Source organism: Oncorhynchus tshawytscha, linkage group LG14 (assembly GCF_018296145.1).
Source record: "Oncorhynchus tshawytscha isolate Ot180627B linkage group LG14, Otsh_v2.0, whole genome shotgun sequence".
NCBI classification, from domain to species: Eukaryota; Metazoa; Chordata; class Actinopteri; order Salmoniformes; family Salmonidae; genus Oncorhynchus; species Oncorhynchus tshawytscha.
This window is the reverse complement of record NC_056442.1, coordinates 20576866-20589302: the sequence shown is the minus strand read 5'-3', so window position 1 is coordinate 20589302 and position 12437 is coordinate 20576866. Positions and strand designations below refer to the sequence as shown.

General features: G+C 50.0%; 1 protein-coding gene across 5 annotated transcripts in view; it reads right to left on the bottom strand.

The window, feature by feature from the left end:
* The window catches only part of LOC112267346 (striatin-4), an 18531-nt gene extending 6114 nt beyond the window's left edge, over positions 1-12417 (bottom strand). For 2 of the 5 annotated variants that reach the window (XM_042297118.1, XM_042297117.1), the window contains exons 1-12: positions 9276-11976; positions 5075-5178; positions 4907-4977; positions 4244-4322; positions 3759-3953; positions 3368-3551; positions 3071-3230; positions 1679-1774; positions 1240-1358; positions 735-910; positions 397-444; positions 131-252 (exon numbers count right to left, since the gene is read on the bottom strand). In XM_042297118.1, the coding sequence (XP_042153052.1) occupies positions 131-252; positions 397-444; positions 735-910; positions 1240-1358; positions 1679-1774; positions 3071-3230; positions 3368-3551; positions 3759-3953; positions 4244-4322; positions 4907-4977; positions 5075-5178; positions 9276-9557 (1636 nt within the window). In that variant the 5' untranslated portion in view covers positions 9558-11976. The other 3 variants (XM_042297120.1, XM_042297121.1, XM_042297119.1) reach the window with 3 other exon arrangements.
* Positions 12418-12437: the final 20 nt, after the last annotated feature.

Here is a 12437-nt window from a genome sequence, read left to right as displayed (position 1 = left end):
CACGGAGATGATACTTGATCATGTGTGATCCACGGACTCAGAGCTGAATACGTTAGCTGGGAATAAACCTGGCTAGTCCTGACTGGTAGACTGGAAGCAAAAAAAGGTCAGACAGGGGTCAGGGGCTGACCGTAGTTGTCGTAGGGATCCACGTTGATGTCAGGGATCTTCCAGCAGCGCACGGTTCCGTCCAGACCCCCGCTGTAGCACGAGTCTCCGTCCTCTCCCATTGCCAGAGACAGAACAGCACCACTGTACACACACACACACACATACACACACACACGATTACACAAAGATGAGCTATTAACCCAGAAACACCCCGAAACACATGATAGTTGCAACAAATGTGTGTTTGCATGCATGAGGGTGTATGTGCGTGTGGTCTGAGCTCACCTGTGGGCTCTGAAGGTGTAGATGGGTTCAACGTCCAGCGCTGCATTTCTGTGGAGGCCAAGAACAACATCCATTTACACATTACAGCAGGGTTATAGCAAACTACCAGACCCCATTCAGTTTCTTTCCCACTCCTGGGCCTGTATTCATAAAGCATCTCAGAGTAGGAGTGAGCGCTGATCTGGGATCAGTTATGCCTTTATAAAATCACAATGAAGATGACAACATGGATAGGAGGGATCTGATCCTGGATCAGCATTCCGACTTTATGATTACACGCTCTGAAGACAGGCCCTGATATTGGCGTGTTGTGGTCTTGCTATTCCTTAGGCTCTTACTTCTTGGAGTGTATGGCCTTGTTGAGGTTCCACAGCTTCAGGGTTCCGTCCTCGGAGGCTGTGAGTAGAACGGCTTGGCTGGGGTGGAACGTCAACGCTCTGATGGCATCAAAGTGGCTGCGCAGCGTGAAGCGAGGGTTCCACGTCTTCTTGAACTCCTCCCGGTTATCTTGTAGCTGCACGCACACAGGTGTCAGAGCGTTGGTGGGGTATATTCATTTAGCAGCAGATAACTTTTTTTTTAAATGACTAAACTCAGATAAAGTACGTAAAAAAGATAATTGAGACAAATATTTATAAAATCATCTTTGAAAATCAACAACCTCCAACATACAGACTAGACAGCCAGGGAGAAACTAAAATTCCCCAAATGTCATTGCACGGGGCCCCCTTTGATTTTGTTATTATGTTTGAGTCACTCAGAGAGCATAGGAACACGGCCTGAGCACCCCCATACGACAGGAGAAACACTGTCGTATGTGCGTGTGTGCGTTCAAGTACTCACATCCACAGTGAGGTCGTTGTCGTTGGCGACGGTGAGGTCAGCCAGCTCCCCCAGGTTCATGTCTCCGCCCCCGACGGCGTCCAGGATGAAGACGTCGGAGGAAAAACCCAGAGCGCCACCTTTAAGGAGCGGAGGAAGAACACGGCTCTCAATGCTAAAGCCACGACCACATCAACCACCATCTGATCAAAAACACATCCCTTCCCCCCCCTTTTTCCAATACTAAAACAATTACCTCTTCAGAGCAGTTTCCCTTTAGACGAGAGAGAGAGAGAGCTACTCTGGTATTGGGTATTTTATTAGGATCCTCATTATCTGTTGCGAAAGAAGCAGCTACTCCTCCTGGCGTCCACACAGAACATGCCATAATACAGGATACTGTAGAACACTTGGCACAGCCAGACAGGGAGAGAGTTTTGGGGCTCGGCTGTTGTCTTACCTTCCCCGGAGCGAGACTGTCCCAAAACAGAGGGGGGCGGGGAGGGTTTGGGGGGGAAGTCCGACATCAAGCCCTGTAACTTGTTCCTGCGGTTCTCTGAACCAGGCCAGAGGAGAGAGACACAACACACACAGTCATGCAGAGAGAGAGAGAGAGAGAGAGAGAGAGAGAGAGAGAGAGAGAGTCAGAGAGAGAGAGACAACACACAGTCATGCAGAGAGAGAGAGACAACACACAGTCATGCAGAGAGAGAGAGAGAGAGACAACACACAGTCATGCAGAGAGAGAGAGAGAGAGAGACAACACAGTCATGCAGAGTCATGCAGAGAGAGAGAGAGACAACACACACAGTCACACAGTCATGCAGAGAGAGAGAGAGAGACAACACACACTCATGCAGAGAGAGCGAGAGAGAGACAACACACACAGTCATGCAGAGAGAGAGAGAGAGAGAGAGAGAGACAACACACAGTCATGCAGAGAGAGAGAGAGAGAGAGAGACAACACACAGTCATGCAGAGAGAGAGAGAGAGAGACAACACACACAGTCATGCAGAGAGAGAGAGAGAGACAACACACAGTCATGCAGAGAGAGAGAGAGAGAGAGAGACAACAACACACAGTCATGCAGAGAGAGAGAGAGAGACAGAGACAACACACACAGTCATGCAGAGAGAGAGAGAGAGACAGAGACAACACAGTCAGTCATGCAGAGAGAGAGAGAGAGACAACACACAGTCATGCAGAGAGAGAGAGAGAGAGAGAGAGACAACACACAGTCATGCAGAGAGAGAGAGAGAGAGACAACACACAGTCATGCAGAGAGAGAGAGAGAGAGACAACACACAGTCATGCAGAGAGAGAGAGAGAGAGAGACAACACACAGTCATGCAGAGAGAGAGAGAGAGAGAGACAACACACAGTCATGCAGAGAGAGAGAGAGAGAGAGAGAGACAGACAAAGAGAAGTAAAGGGTGAAAGAACAAATGGCCATGCACACAGAAGGAGACGATGAGCGAACAGGGAAATAGAAAGAGAGAAACCCACAAACAGACGAAGAGACACAGACCGAGAGACAGGCCACGAGGCGGAGAGAGAGAAAGTAGACAGACACCAAACAGCATGCGTTATGCCAACAGAACACATTGCCTCAGATCGAGAGAGAGACACGTGGATGACAAAGTCAAACAACAAATGTGATAGAGACACACAGACAATGGTTCACCATAGACAATGGTTTATTGGCAGTAGAGGTGAGTGTACAGAACATATAGCTCCCTAGAAAGAGAGAGAGGGACAGACAGACAGACAGACAGACAGACAGAAAAAGAAGACAGACAGAAAGCTTGACAGACAGGTGTGGTTGAGGCGGTTGCTATGATGACGGCGTACCTAACTCCCGGCCGTCCCCTGAGATCCGGGCCTCTCCCGCCCCCTCCCCCTCCTCCCCTGATCCCAGGAAGTCAAACTCGCTCAGGGCATCCTCCGAGTCGTCTTCATCCTCCTCCTCATCATCAGGGTCCAGGTCTGTGGTCGTGGCCTCAGTCCCCATCTACACACACACACACACACACACACACACACACACACACACACACACACACACACACACAGAGAGAAGACTTTTAATACACTCTCTCACACACACGGGGGTATAATTACACACACACACTTTGCCGTGATCGGAACCTTAACGCGAGGCTTCTTGTTCTTGTTGCGCTGCCCGTCTATACGGTCCGCGCCCATGCCCTGGAAGTCATCTTCCTCATCACTGTCATCCTCATCGTCATCCTGGCAGCCGTGTAGGAAGGGGATCTTATCCAGCACGGAACCACCCAGGCGCTCCTTAGAACCATCCTTCCCCGCCGCGTTCCTACCGACACACACACACATCAGCGGCAACACACAACTCCCAACAACAATACTGACAGTTATAGGAATTTGAAAAGAATATGAAATACACCAACACAGACAGAGTACTGATCAACTTCACAGTGACTACCATGGAGACAAGCTTCCATTCATCACTGTCCACAGCACCCTACACCCAGGACAGGGCTGTGCGTGTTGGGGGTCTCACCTCTTGATCTGCTCCTCTATCTGTCTGATGAGGAGTGACTCCCCCCCTGCCAGGGGCTCGGGGTCCGGGGCGGGCTGCTGCTCGCTGCTGGCCGGGGCGCCGTTAGCCTCGGGGCTGGTACGACCCAGCAGGGAGCGCACACGCTTCGAACGCATGTCCAGGATGGTGTCCGAGTAGCCCACCTCCTCCAGGTACCTACACACACACACACACACCGAACACACACACACACGAGCAAAACATGGACACACAAGATCAGCCTCTTCATTCAGACTCAACAGTTTGATTAAAGGTGTTGAGGACAGTGTCGCTCTCGCTACGGGGAGGAGGCCTTGCTCTCGCTACGGGGAGGAGGCCTTGCTCTCGCTACGGGGAGGAGGCCTTGCTCTCGCTACGGGGAGGAGGCCTTGCTCTCGCTACGGGGAGGAGGCCTTGCTCCCGCTACGGGAGGAAGCCTTGCTCCCGCTATGGGGAGAAAGCCTTACTTGCGCAGTAGCTGACGGCCCTCCTTCCAGGACATCTGATTGGCTGGCTCAGATTCAGACTCTGCTGGCCCATTAGGCACTGCGGGGTACAGGACATCTGATTGGCAATTTCAGAGGAGGCACTGCGCGGACGATATAACAGAAGGAATCATAACAGAAGAAACACCAGAGAAACACAGCTCCACACTCACACACACACACATTTCAATGGTGAAAACGTGGAAACAGAAGCATAAGGAAGTTACTAGTTCTGCTTTAGAATGCATTAGATCTAGGCTACATTGTGAACCAATCATTAGACCATCCGAGAGGGTCCAATCCGTTGGTGGTTTCAGTGAAAAAATGATATTATATGTTTTTGTGTGTTAATATACTTTCTAAAGACCAAAACAGAAATTAGTAGAATTGATAAAGGACCTACATTCGTACAGTTTCTTGACTGTGTCCAACTCGCTAACAATCACAGAAATGAAAGGTAGAAAGTCAGGGAGCATCAAATTATGGCTAGAAGGACTCATTTTTTGCACATTTGGATGGCGAGGAAATATAACCCCAAAAAATGTTCTTGAAGACCGAATGCGGCCCCCGGGGCAAAATGAGTTTGACACCCCTGGCCTAGAGCATACGTAGAGTCTACATAAGGTCATCATAGAGCCTGCATACCTTGTTCTGCCTCTTGTTTCTTCTCCCCTGGGCTCTGCTCACTGCCTGTCTTCAGCTTCTGGTGTTTGGACCTGCAGAGAGAGGAAGAACCACAAGATGGCAGTGTTACCCAAGCCTTACACTGTGTGTGTGTGTCTGTGTGTGTCTGTGTGCGTGCGTGCGTCTGACCTCTCTTGTTTAAGGGCGTACTCCAACATCTTAATCCGCCTGACCAGGTCCTGCTTCATGTTCTCCTGCCCCTTCCTCTCGCCCTGCAGGAACGTCACCTGAGCCTGCGCGCGCACACACGCACAGGTCAAGCATATGAGCACACACACACACACAAACATTACTGAGCATGCCACATCCCAGGCGAAGTTTGTTTGGACCACTCAAACAAATACAACATAGAGTGCAGAAATACCGTTGGTTTGGCTCCGCAACCGAGCACCGGGCTAAGTAGCGGGTTGTGGACAGAGTGGCATTCTGTATTTAGAACTTCTCCTGACCAGCAAACCCAGACATCTGGAGGGGGGAAACCATTGTGAGGAGAGAAGTGCGTGTGTGTGGTCCAATCGCTCTTCCCGGGCCCCAGAAAAGTCGAGCAGTCTAAAAATGCCGCCAGGCACGTCTACAATGGCGGTCTGCACGAGGTCGACGCCAGCGAGACCTTATGGCTGGGATACGCAAACCGTACTCGCGCAAACACGAAGAATGTGACGGTGCTACTGCAAACAGAAACGACCTCTGCTGATGACGCATCGCTTTGAGTGCAGCACCTCCCGTGCGTTTCAGATTGAACTGTTCTATCTGGTGTAGCAGCAGCTACATGTCACGCCTACAGACTCCCGGTACTAAAATAGACCTGAAGGGCACTATGCTCAGAGCTGTGTCCGTCTGGGTATAGCAGAGGAGCGGCCAAGCCGGGTAGTGAAGGTAGCTACCAGGTAGATGCACTGTCTTGGGTGCAGCCATTTTTCTAACGCTTTGTACACGCACACACACACACACGCACCTGTCTTCTTTACACACACTTCTTTGGAGTGTCCCTTTCATCCCAGATAAGCATCAGTCATCTCTCCCACTGTCCCCGACATTCCTGGAAATATATATTCCCACTTCTGTCTCCACTGGCACCCTGCAATCTGACATGGCTTTACTTGCCGTGTGTGTGTGTGTGTGTGTGTGTGCCTGTTGTGCTGTGGTACAGTGTACGCACAGGAGGAGCACGTCATCTGTCCATGTCAGAGTACCATGACGATCCATGAACATCGCGTCCCCTCCCTGTCTGAACAACAGGATCTTGTCCAATCCAGGGGCCCCGTTTTAAACACGCACCCTTCCTTCCTTCCTTCCTTGCTGGAAGAGCTGGACTACGGACAGAAATAAGGTGGGAATTGAACTTCACCCGGGCCATCCAATCATATACAGATCAGCAAGGACCTCATGGGAGGGAGGGAGGGAGGGAGGGAGGGAGGGAGGGAGGGAGGGAGGGAGGGAGGGAGGGAGGGAGGGAGGGAGGGGGAGGGAGGGAGGGGGAGGGAGGGAGGAGGGAGGGAGGGAGGGATGATGCATTTCAAAAGTATTGGAGTAGATCCTGAGTCTGGAAGTGTGGCCAGTAGAGGTGAGAGAAGGAGTCTACTTTATGCCATTTAGTTCACTCTGATGACTTCCCTACAGATCAGTGATCTGTGATCAAACCCCACATCAAAAGTTCAAGCATATACACTATATACACACACACACACACACACACATGTATTTGGACCCCCCCCTTCAAATGAGTGGATTCGGCTATTTCAGCCGCACCCGTTGCTGACAGGTGTATAAAATCGAGCACACAGCCATGCAATCGCCATAGACAAAAAAAATGGCAGTAGAATGGCCTTACTGAAGAGCTCAGTGACTTTCAACGTGGCACCGTCATAGGATGCCACCATTCCAACAAGCAAATTCTTCACATTTCTGCCCGGCTAGAGCTGCTTCAGTCAACTGTAAGTGTTTGATGGAAGTGGAAATGTATAGGAGCAATAAGGACACAACCGCAAAGTGGTAGGCCACAAGCTCACAGAACAGGACTGCCAAAGCACATAGCGTGTAAAAATCGTCTGTCCTCATTTGCAACACTCACTGCTGAGTTCCAAACTGCCTCTGGAAGCAACTTCAGCACAAGAACTGTTCCTCGGGAGCTTCGTGAAATGGGTTTCCATGGCCGAGCAGCCGCACACAAGCCTAAGTTCACCATGCACAACGCCAAGTGTCGGCTGGAGTGGTGTAAAGTTCGCAGCCATTGGACTCTGAAGCAGTGGAAACACGTACTCTGGGCTGATGAATCGCGCTTCACAATCTGGCAGCAAGGTCCACACAGAAATGGTGTGTCGAGATTGGTGGTGTGGAAGAACTTGACTGACCTGCACAGAGCCCTGACCTTAACCCCATCAAAACACCTTTGGGATTTTTATTTGACCTTTATTTAACTAGGCAAGTCAGTTAAGAACAAATTTTTGTTTTCAATGACGGCCTAGGAACAGTGGGTTAACTGCCTGTTCAGGGGCAGAACGACAGATTTGTACCTTGTCATGAATGGGAACGCCGACTGTGAGCCAGGCCTAATCGTTGCACAACATCAGTGCCTGACCCCACTAACGCTCTTAGTGCAGCAATGTTCCAGCATCTGGTGGAAAGCCTTCCCAGAAGAGTGGAGGCTGCTCTTGCAGCAAAGGGGGGGGCAACTCCATATTAATGGCCATGATTTTGGAATGAGATGTTCGACGAGCAGGGTGTCCACATATACTTTTGGTCACGTAGTGTCTCGCAAGGTCTACGAACAAACTCCCTAATCGTTTTAGTGTAGACTCTAGTGTAGTGGACTGGATCCTTGACTGTCTTACTAGCAGAACCCAGAGGGTGAGGTTGCATGGGAGCCTGGCAGGGAAGCGGTTATTCTCAACAGGCTCACCCCAGGGTTGTGTCCTCGCCCCTCCTCTATATCCTGCACACTGATGAGTGTCATAGCCAGTACAAGAACCAGCACACCCTAACGTTTGCGGACGACTCAGAAATAGTCTGTCTGCTTCATGCCGATGAAACTAGCCCCGGGGCCTGTTGAGGAGTTTGTTCATTGGTACCACGGCGGTTTCCTACAACTGAATGTGACAAAAACCAAAAGATATGTGTATCGACTTCAGGTGTCAACTTCCTACCTCTCAGAACACTATCCTTATGGCCCAGGTGGTAGACACCGTAGCCAATTATAAGTACCTTGGGACCACGATTGATGATCAATTGAGCTTTGAGTCCAACACTGACATGATTGTGCGAGAAGTACCAGCGACACCTTTTTTGTTGTCTCAGGAAACGGGCAAAAGTTCCAGGTTGACAGGACCTTGAAGACTCCCTTTTATAAAGCGTACATTGAGGCGGTCCTACCATTTTCTTTGATCTGTTGGCATGGTAACCTTGGTATCAAAGCAACAACAACCAACAAAAAAAGCACTAGCTAGGATAGTAAAAGTGTTAAGATCACAGCAGTCCAGCAGAGTTGTCTGTCTGACCTGTACAGCAGACGAGTGCTGAGGAAGTTAGAATCTATCCTGTCTGGCAGTGCCCGCCCCCGACACCAGGAGTTCCATGTCCTACCCTCTGGCTCCCGGGTGTAGATTCCCCCAACTGTTAATACTAACAGGTACAAGCACTCATTTACCTTTGACCCCTACGGCCATTGGCCTCGTGAATACAGGGACGAGGTTAGTCTGTCCTAACTAGTTTTATCGCCTTGGTTGTCATTACATGGGCCGATGATGCTAACGCGGTCAGCATTTTTTAATCCGCACATTTGAATGACGTTGACGTGACATTTTGGGGAATGTGCACAGCGCACTTTACTTACCTTCTATGTAGGCCGTACTTTACACGATTGCTGCTGCTAATGGTTGATCATGAGCAATGTTATATTGATATTGACGGCTGCCAACCCATGACTCATGCACTAGCATTGTATGCATGTCTACGTACTCCTTGATGCCAAAAACCAATTGCCCTCGGGGACAAATTAAGTCACAACCTGAACCAAAAGAAACAGCTGTGACCTGTAATATAAAAGGCATCAACTATGTTATAAACATGCCTGTTGAACACTGGCACATAAACCAACAACAGTCTTAGCACAAAGATAGGCTAAAGAACTACCTTTCTGAGTAAAAACACTACACTCTGTATGGCTCTCTCAGAAGTTGGCCTGCTGAGGAGTTCTGACTGGCGCATTTCATCAGTCAGCCACCCCCGCCCCCCACCACCACCGCTGAACAGCCACCCCCGCCCCCGCCACCACCGCTGAACAGCCACCCCCCGCCCCCGAACAGGGTCAAGGGCAGCTCTTCCTCTCCTTTACCTCTATGTCATCCTCCATCCCTCTGGGACCCATCAGCCAACAAGTAGAGCAGAGGACTTTTCTGGGACAGGGAACTGGAGAGAGAGAGAGAGAGAGAGTGTGTGTGTGTGTGTGTGAGCGCTTAAGTTGTGCAAAAAGTCCACTTGTGTGCATGTGTGCCTTTGCGTGTGTCAGTGTGAGAAAGAAAGGCCAAATGAAGTGTGAGAGAGCCCAGAAGTGTGCGAGGGGCGAGCGAAGCACAGTACTGTACATACGCGTGTCATGCATGAGAGCACTGGGCATTTCATTAGAGCTGAGAGAAGGGCACTACGGGCCCCACTTAACATGCCCCAGCAGGAAGTGGTGTCATCTGGGTCACCACTAGTCGGAGTGCCACTGTTCTTGAGTGTCAACGGCTACAAAGCGCTCTGTCCTTCCATTTATGGCAAGTAGCAACTGTGGCGCAACTGCGATCGCAACGTTGAAATCTAATCTGACATTTATGAGCCAGCTAGGAATGCTAGGTCCTTGATCAGCACCGACTGTACTAAGCCTAATGAAGTAGGACACGAGATTTAGAGACTCTTTTCTCTACAGACTCAGCAGGAGTATATTCAGATATTCAGTAGAGAAATGACTTTGTTTGATTTGGACCCCCTCTACAGTTCTACAGGACAGATATAGCCTGACAGAGGTGAGAGGCCTGTGGGTTTTATAGCAGTATCCCTCGTCCTCGCTTTCTTAAAGGAATCACTGATCTTACCTGACCGGATAGGATTAAGCCAGGGCTGCCTCCACATATCTTTGACCTATCCCCGGTCATGCAAGATCAGTGATGAATAACAGGGCCCAGAGCTGTGCCACCTGCCTGTCTGTCCCCTGGCATGGCCTGCTGGCTGTGGTCACATGGCCCTGTGGCTCTGCTCTGGGGACGTCACACCTGGCCCACCCTTCGCGGGGGTCAATGACAACCGGATGCATCTGGTTTTCAGAGAAATTGAGAGAGAGAGCCCGTGACGTGACCTACGCTTTTGGGCGTCAACAAGGTGACACTGAACTGGATTGGTTAAACAGTGCAGAAGAAAAATATATATTGTCAGGACCAGAAAGAAACGTTACGTTAGGTCACACCTGGCCTAGCCAACTGCTCAGCCCAGCCCCGCCACAGCCTGGCTGGCTGTCACAGGAGACAGAGTGCCACACAGGTGTTCCCGTTTAACGACACGATTCAGCCCTAAAAAAGATACCACTGGCACACCATACACGCCCTGTCAATGTCACATACGCACACAGTCACATGGCAGGGAAGGCCAATGTTTTCCACACACCAGGCACTCATCAATCAACTTTTGGTTTGAGACAGAGCACTAGCCCAGAGGAAACTGTAGGCTATTGTAGGTGTATGTTCATGGAGGCTGTGTGTGTGTGTGTGTGTGTGTGTGTGTGTGTGTGTGTGTGTTCGCCACAGGGCTTTCCCTATTTTAGCAGCCACTGGTGTCTTCTTATGTAAACTGCTGGGCTACTGTTTGAACAGGGCACCCAAACACACACACACACACACACACACTCTCGCTCTCTCTCTCGGCCCGAGTTCTGCTGCTAATTGAGCCTGTGAAAACCAGACCACACACTCACGTTCACGCACAGTAATCCTTCCCAGTAAGACTCTAGTGGTGGTGGTGACATACTTCTGACTTCAATCCCCCACACTGCTATAAGATCAGCACGGCCAGTTTGTTATGGTTCATCCTTATTACATAAAGTTCCTACTTCTAACTAGGCTATAGCCTATAGGGTAGAGTGAGAGGGAGAGTGAAATACACTGACAGCAGTGGAATGGTATTGCTTTTCTACACAGACCTTTAGGCTACTTTAAATAATCAAGCAAACTCGTATTTCATCAGCTCATGTTCATTCAGCATCCTTATAATTAAACGTGCTGAAAGGAGAAAGGCCACGTGATGGGGAAAGCAATAAATTTTAAAAAACGCTTTGCACTCCCCAGGCAGGCATGAGTGTACATGTGAACGTGTGTAAAACGGCGGAAGAACCGCATTACGTCATCGGTCTTTTTAGTGTGTGTGTGTGTGTGTGTGTGTGTGTGTGTGTGTGTGTGTGTGTGTGTGGATTTACAGACGCGTCACTGAATCCCTGTTGTAATTGACAGTGAGTCACGTGACCCACCGTAATCTCGCAGAGAGAAAAATAGAAACCATGATGGGGTTGAAGAACAGCGGAGTCCAACCATCTGGCGTTAATTACCGTTGGGGCAACTCTACAAAGCCTATTGACACCGCCACCTGTGTGATCCGCTATAATTAGACAATGTGGACTATATGTCTGGCTGCATTGGGATCAGCGTGTGGCTCAACAGTGACTGCGCCTCAATGTGAAACACACGGATAATTGAGCGTCCTGTGATTGATGCTGTACATTAAATAAATCCACAACCCAGTGTTTTAGACTAGTCAAGAACGGTGACATTTTTTTGGAACCCCCAAATATTGGGTTTGCTTTGATCACACAAAAAAAGCTTTAGAACTGCTATCCAGGAGCATAGGGGTGAATAGGTTCGCGATTATGTGGACAGTAATTCTGTCCGATTGGGGAAAGTATTGAGGAGCGATCGTGACTTCTGTGGGATGTTGGCAATGCTAGGCTAGCTTTTTTCTCAATCGTAACTAGCTAGTAATACATAGTCTACACAGCTATTGCGTGATGATAACACTATTAATTACCCTGAGTTCATCTCGCTCGGCTTCCCAACGATATTTCTCGGTCTGGAAGCGTCCCCATTCGAACTGGATAAAGTGCAAGATCCCGGGAAGCGATAGGCCTGCGTCGCCGTCTTGTGGTTCTCGAGGCTGCGACGATCCAGCCATCGCTGCCGCTGCTGCTGTTGTCGCCTGCCCGATCACTGATTTCGGCCCGTTCGGGTTGCGCCCCACGCCGCTGCCTCCAGAGTTCTGGTTCGTTCCCCCTGCTACTCCGCCGGATCTTTCCGCCTCCATTTTAGCGCTTTGAGCTTTCGCCAGGACAGGGAGGTGGGGAAAACAAGCAGCGATAACAATAACAACAACCCCGTCCCTCACAAACCCAGCACTAACGCTCGACCCTTCTTTCTTCCTCTCTCGCGTAAAGAGTAAATGCAAGAACTCCCGTGGAGGAACGGTGCCAAAAAAT